We start from the raw sequence: 18,076 nt of genomic DNA, 5'->3' as shown, positions 1-18,076 counted from the left end.
AAGTAACAATGAAAATAATTTTATGGTTGGGGGTCACCACAACATGATGAACTGTATTAAAGGGTTGCAGCATTAGGAAGGTTGAGAACCACTGCTTTAGGTAGTAAAAGTACAATGTGTTATCAATTACAGATTGAGTATCATTGATCTGAAATTCTTGGGACCAGAAGTATTCTAAATTTGAAGAATTTTTAGATTTTCAGAATATTTATATATACCTCTGAGACATTCTAGGAATAAAACCCTAACCTTAAAACATAAAATCCGTGTTTTGTTTTACATATACCTATACACATAACCTAAAAGTAAATGCATGCAGTATTTTTTAATAATTGTGCCAGAGGATCTGCATTATTCCTGCACTTCAAAGGATCTGTGTAAATTAGTCACCTTTGAATCATTGCAATGACTTCACAATTCAAAAATTACTGTTCATTAAGCTGTTTTCTCAATATTTTAAATATTTTATCTTTAATTATATGTATATGTAGGGATAGGGTATGTGCTCATATGAGTGCAGAGTCAGATCTCATGAAGCTGGAGTTATAGACAGTTGTGGGTCATATAACATGGTGCTGGGAACCAAGTTTGGGTCCTCTGCAAGAGCAGTACATGTTCTTAACTGATGAGCCTTCTCTCCAGCCCCTCAATATCTAACTAATATGATTTGTCAAGTATATGATCTCTTCCACTAGCCAGCTTCTAACTACTACCAATCAAATGAATGAAAATCCAGTCACCTACAGGACCCCTCCATTATTCTAGTGCCTTCATTATCGACCAACATTGAAACATCCACCGGTGTTGAAATCTGCTGTGATATTTGCTAGCTCTTGAGCAGAAGGGAGGCTTCTGAAATGCTAGGTCTCCACATTTCCACAGAGGGAGATAAAATACTAACTGTGGTGCAACCAGAATCATTCCTTTCAGCACAACAGCTGTCAAGTCACTTGGATGAGCACTCATGAAAGTTCAGTTTTATCATACAGACATCTCTACTGCATAGATGGGGGAAACAAGGCACAAATTTTATTTAAAATATCCATCAGAGAATGACAGGACCACATTATATTTGGCTATAACAGACCTGGATTCTTAGTTTTCTGTCTATTGCCTTGGTGACCTTCTTCATGTGTGATGATCACTCTTGGCTGTCAGATTGATTAGACTCAAACATACCTAGTAGTGCACATTTTCAGGTGTCTGTGAGGTTGTGTCTAGGGACAATTAGGCCATGCCGTTCTTGACCAAGTCCGTTATTTAATCTGTGGATGGATTCAGAATCTGAATGGACTGTTAGGATGTGGTAGAACCATGGAAGAATGAGAAGGAAATGCTGGTTTGCTTTCTCTAACAGAGCCCTGTCAAGAGTTATTGTCATGTTTCAAATACTCAATCATCAACGAAACAAGTTACCATTTACTTTCACGTCAGACACTTTTGTACAAAGGCAGTAAGACATAAAGATGCCAAGGACAGTGATCATCAAGTCATGACAACTATTTACCATACACTGAGAGCTTACTAGGATTTTAAATACCTGGTCTCAGCAAATATTTACAAGAATTTATTATGTTCTTCAGTAGCATGCAGAAAGAAACATTGAGTAGCAAAAAGGTTGAGCAACTGAAAGAAGATTAACACTAGGAAGACGTAATGCTAAGAACTTAATTCAAACTGCCTAACTTGAGTCATGTTTGTTTGCTGGGGATTGAAGCTGAGTCCTCAAGCACCCTATACAAATGCTCCACAACTTAATAAAGTCCCTAGTCCCCTTTTTACTTGTTTATGTGTGTGGGAGTGCTGATTAATTTTTGCCAACTTGACGCAAACTCAAGTCACCTGGGAGGAGGGAACCTCAACTGAGGAATTGCCTCCATCAGATTGGCCTACGAGCATCTTGTGGGGCATTTTCTTGATTAATGAGTGATGTGGGCAGCGCCAGCCTGAGTTATATAAGGGTGGTCCTGAGTTATATAAGAAGGAGGTCGGAGTATGAGCTTCTGTGTGAGCAAGTAAGTAGTGTTCATGGTCTCTACTTCAGTTCCTGCCTCCAGGTTCCTGCCTTGAGTTACCTTCCTCCATGATGGACCTGTCTGCAATATACCCTTTCCTCCCCACATTCCTTTTAGTTGATGTTTTAGCATTGCAACAAAAGCAAAATGGTACAGATAGGGTCTTGCTAAGTTGTACAAGCTGGCCTTGAACTTGCTCTGTAACCCAGACAGGCTTTATATGTGTGATCCTCCTGACCCAGCCTTGCAAGCAGCTGTACCAGGAAGTACCCTTACATGAGTCTATGCTTTAATTATATCCATCTTTAAAACTCAAAATATTTCAGCAATGTTGGTCACAAACCGACATCAGTGTGCAAAGCATTAGCTTCTCCCATGAAAAGGGCGTGGTATCAGATTTTATAGAGTCCTGGAATGACCTCCCAAGTAACTAGAAATTCAAAAATTAGGCTTCTGTCAATGATGAGAATTTCCTGGAACAGAATGAACTCAATTTGAAAATTATGCCCAGTGTCACCTTTTGGAAGGGGGGGGGCTGGAAAAGGAAATATAAACAATCCTACGCTCTGGGAGACTTCAACTTAAGAACCCAGGTGGATGGGCCTCAGAATATGGCTGAACTGACAGAAGGAGTCGAAATCCTCTGAGCCTTCTGTACATCTCACCAAAGTTTTCTAACCTGAGCTACAAGGGAAGGGAGATTGGGAATTTGGGGGAAAAAATCACAAAGAAGTGGAACAAAGTCCACATAACTCACCAATGTGACAGGGTTGTTGTTTCAAACAGGAAAAAAAAAAGGCTAGCTTACATTAACAAAGTTCTGAAGGGCTCTAAGCAGCCACTTCTCATGTGAGACTTCATTCCATTCAGTTGAGAACTGAAGCTTTTAGCACTAAAAAACTAGAATAAGAAAACTCATGAGGTCTCCATGAGGAGTAAATAAAGGTATTATGATGGTCTCCTTAAATGGTAGGCCTATGTGAATGCTTAGCAGTAGTCACAATGATTCAATTGTGATCATTATCATAGATAAATAACCTTTGAGCAGCAGATATGGTTTACAGCAGAGCATTTGCTTAGCATGCACGGGACCCTAGGTTAGATTCCTAGTACCACTGGGAAGGAAGGAAGGAGGGAGGGAGGGAGGGAGGGAGGGAGGGAGGGAGGGAGGGAGGGAGGGAGAAGCCATGTGCGGCGGTTTAAATGAGAAATATTTCCTATAGGCTCATGTATTTGAGCAGATCATCACCAGTTTATAGCATTCTTTGGAGAGGTTGTGGGACTTTCAAGTGGGACAGCCTTGGTGGAAGACATACATCACTGGAGACAGGCTTTGAGCCTTTTCCTCTCTGCCTGCCCTTACCTCTGCTCCCTATGTGTGGTTGAGAGCTGATCTCACCCACATGCCATGTCTTCTCTGCTATTATGGACTCTGGCTCCCTGAAACCATTAGCCAAAGCAAACTCTTTTCTTCCTTGAGTTACTTTTGACCATGGTATGTTATCAACAGCAAAGGAAAGGGAATATCACACAAATCTATGGTTTTAGGAAAGAATTCTGAATACAAACGACATGCTGACTCTGGGTCCAGCTCATTTGCAGGGCCAGTGGCGATTTTGTTATTCATGGAGCTGTAAGTTTTCTTTGTTCCCAGAGAGTCCACGTAAGCTCTGTGTTGGCTTAGGGCCAGCTGTGCCATGATCAGTTCAGCACCCCGCCCCCCATCCCCAGTCATCTGCAGAGCAGAGGCTTCACCCGAAGCTTTACCTTGCTGCTTTTGCATGGTGGTGAAGTCCTCAAAAGTCAGTGTGCGCACAGGAGGTCTCCAGAATGCATAGGTCTCCATGATGGCTTCCAGCCCAGTTCTGGAATGAGAATAGCCAGGAAATCAACATGTAAGTAATCGCAAACATACCCTGACATTTGAAAAGGCAAGGTGAGTTGTCTGACATATGACAGGCGTTGAGACGCACACCACTAGGCTAAATCAGTCTGGCAAAGTACAAGGTCCAGATGCTGCTACATTGCTGGAGGAAGAACAGAGGAAACTAATTCAGATCAATCACAAACAAGTCCCTAACCACGGCGAAATTCAGCTCAGGTTTTCCTTCCAAAGCAGCTCTATGGGCATGATAATAAAGTGTATTTAAGGTCAAGGCTATCATGAGTACAGTTGAGCAAAGAGTAGCACTGACTGCTTCTCATGCCACCACCGTTACCTCATCATGGCTGACACATCCTGCCCCAGAGCCAACTCCACATCCAGAGTGTGGAAGGCTCAATGAAGCTGTCAAGCTGATGTGACTTCAAAGGTCTCCCAAGTCAACAGAGAAGAGTGGGACAACAGAAATTGGAGGAGAGTAAACAAGGACACTCAAGTTTTTACTATAGTGAGAAATACCCACCCAAAGGAAAAAGAAAGTATACAACAGGCAAAAAGAACACTCCATATCGTCAAATGTTTATCCTCATTTGCAACCTAATAAATAAATGGCCAGTGAGAACCATAAACTGTCACATTTTAGAAAATACCTAATATTTTTAGTTACATTTAATTACAACTTCTGGTTTACTCATGCTGGACAATCTGTAAATCCTACTGTATGCACTCTATCTCTTTACCATTCAACTATGTCCCTATATGAAGTACTGAAATAACTACCCAGGGGACTTCCAGCATATTGTTGATGATATGCAATATCCTTAAACAGAATGTTGTTTTGGAGCTCTGTTAAAAGCTGTGAGTAGAGTTTTTGAGTATTTACTATTTGAAAGCTGTTTCCTTTGAGTCAGGAAGTGGAGGCTTGGGACTGTGTGGAGAAAGTCGAATGGAATCACAGTGGCATATGTCCCTGCATCGTGGAGTCATCCCAAAGGGCATGAGGTGCCTCTCAGCAAGCAGATCTTTTCTACTGAAAAAGGTATGCTCTCTGACCTTCTACTTAACTAATCCACTTGTTCAGCTCTGTTATATGCTAAGAATAAAGTGGGAGGTTTTATTTTAAGTGAAAACAAATACCTTCTCCCTTTAAGTGATGATAATCCCCCTGGCATTCTTGTCAGATGAGCCACTGATACATTGACAGTCTCTTTGTGTTGGAAAATTTGCTTTCTGAATAGGCTTTACTTGTACATTTCTCTTTCTAAAGGCTTCCCTGGATCTTGGAGGCTTTAAATACACTAATGTTGGCAAACAGAACTCTGTATTTTAAGAAGAGGTCCGCAGGAGAGAGCAGTGCATGGTGTTTATTAGCTGTTAATCTGTGAGAAGCAGGAATAGATGAGATCTCTACTTGGTCTACATTGGTCTCGAATACAGTTCATGGAACTATTTGTGGGTAGAAAGAGCTCAGGCAATTAAGGGAGTTCGGAATAATAAGGGGATAGGCAGATAAAGCCACGTTGAGCCTGGGTGGATAGAAGAAATAGATAGGCCCAGCTTAGATCTGACTGCTTTGTCCTGGAATGTTGGCAGCCCACCAGAACAGCCTAGGATTCCCTTTAATGGCACAGGAGGCACCACAGATGACAAGGGTTTATTATTCCACCTTCCAGTCCATCTTTTCCAGGGACAAGTGTACAGCATAAGGACAAAAGCTAGCACAAGGACAAAGAACAATCCCTTCTCGTTTTTGTAATAAAGTGCTAGGAAAATGTCAAGTTTCAACAGTACCACAGTATAATGCCAACACTATATTTTTTTAGTAAGTAGAAATGGGTTTGGTTTCTTTTTCATAATACTATGTCTAAACACTACGGCATGGAATGATTTATTTTATTTGAGCAGTCAATTTTATACTATCATATAATGACTGTGTGTCAACTATCAAATTTAACTTCAAAACAGTGATGGAATCATAGATTTAAAACATGGGGAGATCCATGGATGCTGTGTTCCTATCTCTTCTGGCATTTTCTTCAGTGCGTATCCAGCCTCTGTTGATGCATTTCCTTGGGAAGGCATTTTGAGTTTTTTGTTAGATTAAGCTGCTTCTGATACTTGTCTGAAATTTCTGATGTAAATCTCATCCTCTGGTGAAGTGATGAGAGTCTCATACATTGACAAAAAAGCTGCTGTCTTTCATATCCTCCTCTAGGAGACCTTCCTTAGCCTAAGAATACAGCATGCCATACATAGACACACCTGTGGCCATTCAGGAGTTCATATAGCAAGGTTTATTCTCATGGCAAAGGAGTAGAGCAACTTCCCCAAATTAGTGACAAAGGATATAACATTATTACTCACACCTTACTATTAAGCTATATCTCCTATAGATTTTTTAATGTATAGGTAAAATGTAAATTAGCCTTTAATATGTATTCTCCTATACAGAATGGTAGGAATTGCATGCATTTATGTTACTTAGTCTGTTTTTAGATTTTGAATGTTTCCATTTTTAGAAAAATTCATCCTGTTTATTTGCTATATGCCTTATATTCTATTTGTCTCAAATTCTATCAAGCTTCACAGACTATATCTATGTATTAGAAATCACTAGTAACATATCTCAGAATTTGGTATGGGGCCATAGCACAATTTAATAATCTACCTCTTTCTACAGCTAGCTTGTATGTAATGCTTGCTGTACAGTATGTCTCAATTTACATGCATTGAATTAGTAAACAAGTGTCATTAGTTCATAATTTTAACAAGACAATTTTCTCAATTGACACATGTTGAATTAATTAAGTAGAGGAATTATTTCATAAATTTTAACTAGTATTCATTCTATTTTCTTTTTTTAAACAAGTTCTTTTTCAATTTATTTAACTTTATTTTATGTGCATTGGTGTGAAGGTGTCAGATCCCCTAGAACTGGAGTTACAGACAGTTGTGAGCTGCCATGTGGGTGCTGTGAATTGAACCTGGGTCCTCTGGAAGAGCAGCCAATGCTCTTAACCACTGAGCCATCTCTCCAGCCCCCATTCTATTTTCTAAGCTTAAAATTTTTAAAAAACAACTTGGTTTAAAAATGAAATATCTGAGGATATAAAGAGTCCTCTAGTGCCAGAGATTGGGGCCTTTTACTCTCTATCTAACTGGCCTTGTGCCTGTTTTGACCTAGGTCTCAGGAGGGTTTCCATTCCCCTCTGGCTTTTTTATCCTAGACTTAGAATGTTTGCCCTTCCATAGAGTCTGAGTGCCCTATCAGAGTTCAGGCACTTCCATCCTTTGTGTTCTATAGGAATGTTTGTCAACTATTCATCAAGATCTTCGGCAACGAGATGACTACTCAAGTTATCTTGCACTAACTATTGTTTGTTTGCTGTTATCTTGCCCTAATTTTGTGAATTTTTTATCTTTGGGCTTAACAAAATGGACTCATTATTCCACAAATGTGAAAAGCTGCATTGGGTAGTGTCTGGTTAACACGTTCCACATGGTGGGCCTCTGTGGGCTGTGGCACAGCAGAGACCTGGCGTCATCTCTGGGGCTTCCGATCAGAAACGGTCAAATTGGCAATTATTCCCTCTTGCTGACTTTTCCTTGTTAGTCCAGTGACAACAGAGGCCACATCTAAACCCTCTTTGTTTAGTCTTTTGGCTGTAACTTCCTCTCTGGTTTCCAAGCCGATTCTCTTTTGACTTGGTCAAGCCAAAAAAATATGCTGAAAGCGAAGAAGAGGAAGGAGGCAGAGCTAGCCAAAGAGCTCCTTCACAAATTGATGATGCCTCAAGATCAACTGATCTGGAATTGCAAGCAGATTGGAAAGAAATACCCTCCAAATTGCATTTGAAAAAGAAAGAGAGACTTCTTTTGAAGTTCAGCAAATGCCAGACAATTATTATTATTATTATTATTATTATTATTATTATTATTATTATTAAAATATCTGTGATCCTATTTATGTATCACTATGCAGAGTTTTCACATTATTCTTGTCTTGAGATAGAAAACTGCTTCTTCATCATCATCTGTTTATTTTCTCTTTATCTCTAAATTATTTTTACTTAAGTTTAACTTCTCCCTATACCATGTACTGAGACTATTGTGAACAAGGAGAGCATATGCTGTAGGTTGATACGGCCACTGGTCTCCTCTCAACAGAAGGAAGTTCATGACTAAAATTATCCTAAGGCAGCAGGGATTTTGAAAACATAAAGGAGTATTTGAACTCTAAAAAATCTTAGGTGATATAAAAGCAAAACAGACACAGAGTTATTGCCCTTAAGGAGTATCCTGTTCAATAAAGACAGACAGAGGAGGGAGAGAGAGAGAGAGAGAGAGAGAGAGAGAGAGAGAGAGAGAGAGAGAGAGAGAGAGAGAGAAGAGAGAGAGAGAGAATGATATGAAAAGGACTATTTTACAAACTGTTTGATACACTGGAGATATGCAACTGTGCTATGAAGCATTGAACAAGAGGTGTTCACTATACCTGGAAAACCAAAGATTCCACAAAAGGTCATCTATTTAACCTTAGTATTAAGTGACACTCTCGGCAACCTTCCATTCAGAACAAGAGGTAGCTTTTGCAGCAGAGTGAACAGTATGTGCAAAGACTTAGCAGTGTTGAAGCAAAGGTATGTTCTGGGCACTAACAAACACCCACAGGGTTACTGAAGCTCTGTATGTACAGTGGAGGTGTACATAGTGGACACCCAGCCCAGATCTTATCTCCAAGTTCTTAATCTACCCTTGCTCTCTTGAGGAAAGGTCAAACCTTCCATACTTGCCTCTCTTTCAAACTTTTGTGGAATCAGCTCCAACCTCCAGTTGTTTAAGACATTTTCTGCTTAGATGCTCTAAAGGACCTTAAATAAGAAGCCTACAGTTTGCTTAAGGACAAACCCATCGTGTGAAATTTGGCTTCTCAGGGTACAGCAATTATATCTACCCAATGAAGAAGCTGTTGTCAATAAACCTCCTTCACTGGTTTTGGAAGAATGAGTTATCAATGGAAGCATGTTTGGAATTGAATTAAAATTGCTCATCACCTGGTGGTCCCTGGGTGTTCCTTTCCCACTATCCTTCTTAGAGTTTGGATAAGTTGTAATTGCAGTTCCTGGGCATTTTCAATGTCTCAAGCATAATAAAAATTTGTAACAATACTAAACAGGCTAACTAAAACATTAAGTTCCTTTGCATTTGACTGGAATAGTCTAGCTTTGGTATTATGAATGTCACACAAGAGACAGATGAACATTCTAGTTAAGAGCAGACTCTAAATATAGATTGCCTGGCTTCTAATTAAGGCACCTTTGATCAAAGTATGTAACTTCTTCATGCTTAAGTCTCTGTAGTTTTAAGATAGAGAAATCTGTATTATCTTATAATAATTGTGACTTGATAAACACAGCTTGGTTGAAAACAAAACTCAAGGCAAGTGAGAAAATAAAATGAAAGGCTTATGATCATTGCTCCAATTCAAGCAAAAGAAAACCAGTCATTCTACCCAAGTGGCAGCCTATTCTAGCAGATACAGTCCTACTTCCCTGGAATTCACAGCTCTGGCAGTCCTCTGGCTCTAGGTAAAATGTAGAAGGAGCACCATGTTACCTAATTCCATTTCTCATTTTCTCATCACAAAACGAAAAGTGTGTCCCTCAAGCCCCTGCAGGCCTCATTATCTTGCAGATATTTCAGAATCCAATATACTGGCCATTAAAAAGACGTCACTGTGTTCAATGACATCATCCTTGAGCAGGAGCCACAGATAATAAAACAATTGCCAACATTCCCTGGCAAATCCATATGGCCAAGGGGACAATGGTGGAAACAGTTCATGACAAGAGAGGAGGAATAAATAATAAGGCAGAGAAAAGTATTAAGTCCTGGCTAAAAGGCTACACCATGGGACGTGACAAACAGCTAAGGCTTGGGTGAATAGGGGGAATACAACTGCCAATAGGAGGAGGAGGATGCCAGAAACTAGGACAGGGCCAGCTACCTTGAACGACAAATGCAACAGTCCCTGAGAAGTCCAACACTGATTGCTTCCATAGACCTGCTGAATGGCAGAAGTCACCCATGCCAGGGATAACAAGAAAGTATGCAAAAATCTACAGGGGCCTGTAAGACTGCCAGGAAAGAGCAGGATGAGGTTGGCTGGGAAACTGCAGCCAAAGGCCCTTGAGGGGACAAATGAAAACACAGCAATTGAGCCTGAGGGGGACACTTGGGATATACTGACAGTTGAGAAAAGGCAAGTGGTCAGCTCATTGGCTCTAAGCTTGCTACTTGAGACTCATGAACAACGGGGAGCCAGAAGTGGTTGGAGGCATGGTTTCTGCTGCCTGGCCAGCTGCGCCTGCAGAGGACAGGGAAATCATTCTCTGGACTCTGCGACAGGCTGGATCTGCAAATTCTGAAGCCAGTAGCTCAAAATTCAGATTGCCATCAGTGTAAAGGGAAGCACTGGGAGGGCACCTCAACTCTGAGGCAAAAATGGACAACGTGGACCTCAGTTAATGTATGAAATAATTATTACCATTGTTTGAGACTTATAATTTCATTAGCTAGCAATAACTGTAAGATTGAATTAATTGAAGTCGCTGGTATTTTGTCTTTTAAACCTGAAAACAGTCATTTCTTTTGTTTAGCTTAATAGATAGCTAAAAGTGCAGGTAAGATACATTAGTTGTCTCTGACAGAGCACTCTATTACCAGATGACAGCTAGAGTACATCTACTGGTAACTTCCTCCCAATTCTCCAGGGAAAGTCATTTTGGATCAGCAAAAATGAGCCAGGCTGGGGGTAATGTGTAGATGACTTATCTTTGTCTCTCCATTCGGTTAACTGGGAAATTCCTCACTTTACACCCCTCTTTCTACTGAGCATTATGAACCTGTAGCAGGAGAGGGGTCCTGTTGGAAACCAGAAAGTCATTCTTCACTCCATAGGCATGGCCTTGGGACAGCAGCTGCTGAGAGTGGGTTTGAGGAAAATCTTTACTCTTGAAAAAGGGCCATAAGATCTGCCTCAGAGCTCAGGCAGGCCTGCATTTCCTAGATCCCTGGAGAAGGACACCCACAAAATTTCAGTGTCTGTAAGTCTTAGACAAGGAGGAGTTCCCAGAGATAGAGTTAGGGCAGAATGAAGTTTCTCTATCACCATTCAAGAATAATTCCTTCAGTGAAGTAGTGATGTCACTGAACATCCTTTTCAACACTCAGATCCCTCCACTCTCATGCTGCAATGCCTAGCAACCCCTGAAATATGTATATAGGCACAAAATGACAAAAGACTTCCACCAACCACACTCACAGCAAACATAGCTAGCTCAGAACATTCAGAGAGCAGCAGGCACAGACCCAGAATTCCTCTTGTACCTCATGTCTTCCTACAGCTCCTATGAGTGACAATCTGCTAAAGAAACTACTTTTGTGTGTAAATCAGCCTCCATGACACATGACCCCTCTCCAACTCCTCCTGAGTGTAGAATTAAGGTGCCCTGACTCAAGCTTCCAATAGACTCCACGGAGAAGAACATAACCTCCTCAAATACCACACAACTCCAAGGGCTACAGAAGGGTCAGTCTACCTGGGACCTGGCATGGGATCAGCAACAGTAGCTTCTGGAGTGCCATGTAAGCTAGACATAGATGGAGGAAATCATGAGGCGTGCACTGCTGTAGATACAATGGGCTTGGTAGTAAAGATCAAATCCAAGGTCAAAGGCAGGAATGAAGGGTACTAAGGGGAGAACCCAGTCTGTCACCACATAGTATTTCCAAGAAAACTTCAATAGAAGAACCCCTCACTCCCCAGGCAGATCCTAACTGTAATCCTCTCTTTTTTATGGGTGTATTTGTTTCTGAGAAAGTCTCTGGGAATTCCATAGAATTCCCCAGAGCACACTTGGGCTTTTTGTAAAGTCTTGGCAGCCACCTCTGAGAGATGAGGGTTTTTCATCAGATGGGCTTCAGAGACCCACAGAGTTCTCTTTCCCTTCCTTTCCTTGGCTCCTCCTAACAGGCAGCATCTGAAGAGCTGTCCTTCCCTCTGACTGAGCAATGAGGGCTCTTGAGAGCAGATGTGTCTCCCAAGTCTACTTCTGGATAGCGAGACTCTGCAGAGGTACCTCTTCCCTTCAGCTTCACGACCTTTCTCTTGCCTTTGGTTCATGCTTCCCGGTACTGTAGTCACTCCCCCAGGCATAATTTCACTTCTCAGTTTACTCCTGGGTGGCCTTGTTCAACCGAACTTCATTACACCTTAACTCTGCCTCTGGGAACTCCTCCTTGTCTAAGACTTACAGACACTGAAATTTTGTGAGTGTCCTTCTCCAGGGACCTGGGAAACACAGGCAGGCCTGCCTGAGCTCTGAGGCAGATCGTATGGCCCCTGGATGTGTGTGGCCATGCAACAACTCGGTCAAATCAGAGTCTAACAGAAGTAAACAGGCACAGATATGCATCTGAATTGTCCTTAGTTTTTCTAACTAGTCACATACTCTTTATTCTTCCTTCTCCTTCTGCATCCAAACCTAGCCCATGGCTTCTGGTCTCCTTGATTTGCCACTGGTTGGAATGAGGCTCTCTTAAGTTCCCTTTTAAATTTATTTCCCACTCATCAATTCTGTTCTGTAACTAATGAACAATTTCTATTTTATTCTGTGCACCTGGCACTGAGAGGGAAGGGATACCTAAGAGAATAAACTTGAAAGTACAATTCTGGATTCTTGACTCAAACAAGAGAACAATACAGGAATCTAACACAGTGGAGACCAAAATACCAATCTTCTGGCTGGTAAAATTGGCTGGAGATCACAGGACAAGTGTAGGGCTGAGTGAGGGGATCAGGACTCCCCTGGAAGGTGCTGACTCCCAACTTTACAGGCATCCTCTGCTAGGTTTACCACCCAACAGGAAATCTGAGATGTGCACTCAGGGTACAAGCAGGTCCTTGGGGGTGGGGTCCTCCTTCCAGACCTAGCCATTACATCAGCCACTGGTTCTGATAAGAAGTAAAAAAAAAAAAAAAAAAAAAAAAAAAAAAAAAAAAAAAAATACAGTTCTAGAAGCCGGGAGCACTTTTTTTCTAGAGATCTCTTTTTTAAAAAAGGCAAAGAATGGAAGCCAGAGTGTTTAGCCATTGCTCTGTACTCTTCTGTATATTTTAGAAGGAGCCTGTCATCTGGGCCACACTCTGATGGGATTCAGTGTGAGAGCCTCACAGGCTGAGAGACACTGCCAGAGGCATCAGTGGAGAGTGCAGTGGGTGGTTGCATCCTCCCCATCGTTCCTCTCCTCCCTACTCCAGCCTCTGGACTTTGCTGGGATGGATTGAGATCGACAAACCTGAACGTGTTTTGGTTTGAGGTTTGGCAAACTCTGTAACTCCAAAGTATTCCACAAATGTTTTGTGTTCTGCGAAACCAAAAAACATTGGCCAAGCACTTTCCCCTCTAATTTTTAAGCCCATGTGTTTTTAAAGGAAATGTAATCCGTATGTTTTAGTAACATTTATATGCAACTCATCAAGCCATGCTCCTCTGCATGAGTCATTTGATGTCTAAAACGCATGGGGAAAAACAGAGGTTGAGAAGAACTGTGTGAGCATGAGAAAGGCCACAGATGAAATGCTGGACAGAAGATAGTACGCTGGTCCTGATGCTAGCTGAGAGCCACGAGGTCCCAGATTTGCAAATGATTCTCCATATACTCGCCCATCCATCTTTCCCATCTACATAATGACATTAAAAGCCCTTGCCTACATCAGATCCTGCAGCCAGCTAGTGAGAATTAAAACACTAGGCAGCTAATGATATAATTAGGTAACTTTGGATTTTTGAAAGAGGAAAAACATTCAAAACTTTTATAATTGCCTTAGCAAGTCTATTGTAATGTAGTTTCCCAGAGTGCTGGAGAAAGAAGCCATACATTCTTGCCTCGTTGTAGGACATTGGGAGGGCATCCTGGATCCACCTGCTAGAAAGGTTCAGCTTGGTTTTATGTCTCCAGCTAGGAGATACTTGTTTAAATAGAGTATAACGTAGATGGTGAAGCTATGAGCAGTAGTCTACAAACATAGGCTAAGAGTACACGGGTGGTTTTATATGAAACCGAAACAGTTCCAGGTGGTTGGATAATGTTTTTAGAGGAAGGATCCTGTTCTCAGTATCTATTGGAAGTGAGTCAAGTCAAGGATGGGATGCTCGCATGATAGCCTGGGATGCACAGCTCTGAAGTCGGGGAGACACAGTTGTTCATCAGCAGTTTGTTCTGGAATGGTGGGAAAGCTGCTTAACTCCTGCATGCCTCAAACATTTTTAAGATGCAGGTTTGAAAATTAGAGAAAAATGAAGGATGAGGCCCGCCAAAATGGTAAGTGTTCGTTTGCAGTTAACTGAGACAGTTACTAATTATCCTTAAAGTAACCTGTGCTCTGGGAGCGGGATGTGAATTTTTTTAATCAAAACATAGTATATAGCTGTTTGTGTGCTGCAGTATGATAACTCAGCATGTGTGCCCAATATATAACAGTCAAATCAGGACAATATTCCCTTCTCCTTAAACACTTCATTTCATTGGATTGGGAAGTTTTAAACTCTTCTAGAGCTTTACAAAATATATGGTAAACTGTGAGCTTCGGTTATCCTAAAATGCTGTGGCATATTAGGACTTTTTCCTTTGTGTATTTCTGTATTTCCAATCCTGCTTTCTCCTGTCCCCCCTTACTCTCTCCCTCTAACTTCCAATAGCAACTTTTCTCCTCCTCAGTTCTACAAAATCAACCCTTTTTAGTTCTGCATATGTAATATGCCACTTGGCTTTTCATGATGGTTTATTTCACTTAATGTCCTTCAGTCCCATTGATTCAGAAATGACAGGACTCTATTCTTTTTTTAATGTGGCTTGCAGGCTTTTTATGACATTTAAAAAAAAAAAGAAATTTTCACGCTATAGGAAATAAATTTAGCACCGAAATGGGCTAGTGCCTGACTTCAGAGCTGTGCACCCTGCACTATTTTGTGCTAGCCATCTGTCCTTGATTTACCCATAGTTCCACTTTCAAGGAGTCTTACAGAGAAGAGGAACCCACCAAGCAGGCCAAAAAAATAAGCATCTTCATTGAACAGCACAACATTCACTGACCTCCAGGAGGACCTCCCTCTGGGACTCCAGCTAAGAAGTCCTCAAAACTTCCTGGCCAGTGGCAAATCCTTCACTCGGCATCCTAGTCTCAGGGTGGAAATGGGCTTCAGCTCCTGGAGCATAGATTCAATGTTGATCAACACCCGCCATTTTGTCATACCTAGGCACCTCCCATCCCATGCTGCTGAGACACAGTTATAGAGGGCCTCACTCTGGAGCCACAGGGCCTCCTTGATAGTCAAACATAGCAAACACATGCTTGTCCTTACATCTGCTTTCTGCAAACCCACACACTCACACCTAATCATAGCATTTTATCATCGACACTAATCCCAGCCACCCTATAGAAACAGTTTTGACTCCCACTTGACCTCCTGATTGAATGTTTTTTTATCAAAAATTGACATATTTTTCTTGCTTTCTATGAAACATGGGCATGAACAGTCTAAGAGGGCAATTTCCTAGGGTGTTTACCTTCTACTGTAGCTTCCAAGAGTAGGGTGCCTACCAACAGGAAGCACTAGCTGAGGAATTAAAATCAACTTTAGGGAAGTAATTTGACCAAATACTCCAGGTTACAAGGTCTCCAGTGGAAGACAAAGGGAGAAAGAGGAGAGCATGCACTATACATCTGTAAGAAAAATAAACAAATACTAAATACTACTCGAGACAACTCCCCAAAAACAAAGGAACAGATGAATAAATAGCATGGACATGTTTGGCCCTGGAGACATATATTTGGGTATAGAAAAGAAATTCTTACCCTGGGAGATAAGATCTCTCCAAAAATATAAAGAAAACTGCAGGCTTATTAAGAAAAATGTGCAGCTGCTCATGTATCCAGCCACATTTACATATTAGGAGCCCACAGAACCCTGAAAAGCCACCCATGGACTCCAAGCTACAGGTTTTGAATATCTTTACCATACATGGCCTACCTACCATGAGTGACCGGTCACTTTTTAACACCGTATTTCTAACTAGGTCTTCAAGGAGCTCAGAGTAAAGAATCTTAGAAATGAAGAAAAGGAAGACGCTGTTGTGACCTGGAATATGAGTATTAATGGTGGGGAACATCTGAGACAGAATGAATTGGTTAGGCTTTGAAGATGAAGACCTTTGTGGAATAGAAAATCATTTGACCAGGAGTCACTTGCTCACTGAGTTCTACAGTGCTTTACCATTAATATGTTACCTAGAACACATTACTTAATGTTGCCATCTAAAAACTGAAAGGTTGACTGAATTTTATATTACTCAACTGATGTGACCTTATGGATTTTGAGACAAACAAATTTTATAGGAACCTAGATGTGTGTTGAACATAAAATCAGAGTCTAGTAAAGAAGTGCTTTTACAAAGCATTTTGTGAAAGAAATGATCACCATAGGTGGTTTGTAACATGTGTCTATGGCATAGTGATGCATTGCTTGGTGAAGGCACATCTTAAGGAATGTCATTATGTGGTTTAGTCATTGTGTACACATTATACAATGTCCTCACACAAATCTCAACATATGCCCACTACACACCTTTACTGTAAGTTAGATCCCATCACACATGAGGTCTGTTCATGCTGAAACATTGATCTGTAGTACTTGATTAGATAATGCATCACATATTTCATGGAGTAGTTCTAAATATAAATTGTTGGTTTATCCAAAAACTGCTGTAGAGAGAATACCAAAGATAATTCCTGACAATCTGTTGTCCAGATGTAAAGCAATCCTTGCCGATTATGAAAGAAGTCTGATGCCTGATGAAAGTCAATTGCATTGCAATGCCTGTGCTACACCAGACAGATGCACCACACTCACTCGGCCTGTATTGTCTGTAGCTGATGAATTGGCCTACTTGGAGACTGTGGATATGTCTAGTTTCCCTAGCCATCTCAGGCATCTCCTAACTTGCCATAGATAACAGATTTTCATTTTATGTAAGAAGTCATTTGGAGAAAAGAAAGCCTTATCAGTCAAGAAAAGCAGTACAGTCTCTAAGGCATTTGACTACAGGACAAAATGATCCTGTGAACATCTGCAACTCCTGGAACTGATGGAGCAGGGTCATAAAGAAAGGTGGGGTTCCCCTTCATCACTGAAACTTCCCTTTGCTGTAACAGATGGAGACTATTGCAGAAAACCACAACTGACCAAAAGACAGAGTTGGGAAGCAAAGTCCCTGCTGACATTATATGTATGTATATATATATATATATATATATATATATATATATATATATATGTGTGTGTGTGTGTGTGTGTGTGTGTGTGTGTGTGTGTGTGTGTGTGTGTGTGTATCCCAACTTCCACATCCAAGGCTTGGTGATCAGTTTGAAAAAGGGGACTGAAAGATTTTAAGACTCAGAAGAACAGGAAATTTGCTTTGAGATTGTGTCTTCTAGAGATATCAGAGAAGTTACACACATGAAGTCTGATCAACATAGGTACCCAAACATGACCTGAACAAGGATAACACAAATAGGCTTGCTAATGTAGAAGAAAGAAAGCTCATAGCCCTAAATCAAGAACTATAGGCCAGTAAGGAATGCTGAACCAGGGAGATATAGTCCTCCTGCAGAGAAGAGCACACCAATTGGTTATCCAATACCAAACAATCAGCATGAAAACATCCATACACATAACTTTATACAGACTGAGCAGGTTGTACTTGTATAGTTAAGAATATAACACACAACGCACATGCACATTCACATGTGTGCCCACATGCGCACAACAACCAAGAAAAGAGACAAAGAATTTTAAAGAGAGCAAGGGGAGAGTGCATGGAATGATTTGGAGGATGGAAAGGAATGGGAGGAAATGATGTAATTATGTTATAATCTCAGAAAATAGAAAGGCTGTTTTTACAAAAGGAAAAAAGAAAGGTGGCATTCTAGAAACACTCCCCCTTAATGAAGTCAAAAGTGTACGTGTCTTGGGGGACTGTTTCCTAGTTATAAAATGATTACATTTGTTTTTACAAATTTCAACCCATAAATGTAGTAATTTTCTGAAATCTTTTA

At 40.9% G+C, this 18,076-nt stretch overlaps 1 protein-coding gene across 3 annotated transcripts in view; it reads right to left on the bottom strand.

Annotated features, from left to right (window-relative positions):
- Tbx15 (T-box transcription factor 15) overlaps nt 1-18,076 on the bottom strand; it is a 108,092-nt gene that overhangs the window by 13,796 nt on the left and 76,220 nt on the right. For all 3 annotated transcript variants that reach the window (XM_006985634.4, XM_076574708.1, XM_076574707.1), the window contains exon 7: nt 3,783-3,880. In XM_006985634.4, the coding sequence (XP_006985696.1) occupies nt 3,783-3,880 (98 nt within the window). The remainder of the gene's footprint in view (nt 1-3,782; nt 3,881-18,076) is intronic.

Source organism: Peromyscus maniculatus, chromosome 6 (assembly GCF_049852395.1).
Source record: "Peromyscus maniculatus bairdii isolate BWxNUB_F1_BW_parent chromosome 6, HU_Pman_BW_mat_3.1, whole genome shotgun sequence".
In the NCBI taxonomy this organism is placed as follows: domain Eukaryota; kingdom Metazoa; phylum Chordata; class Mammalia; order Rodentia; family Cricetidae; genus Peromyscus; species Peromyscus maniculatus.
The sequence above is the reverse complement of the archived record's forward strand: the minus strand, read 5'-3'. Positions and strand labels throughout refer to the sequence as shown.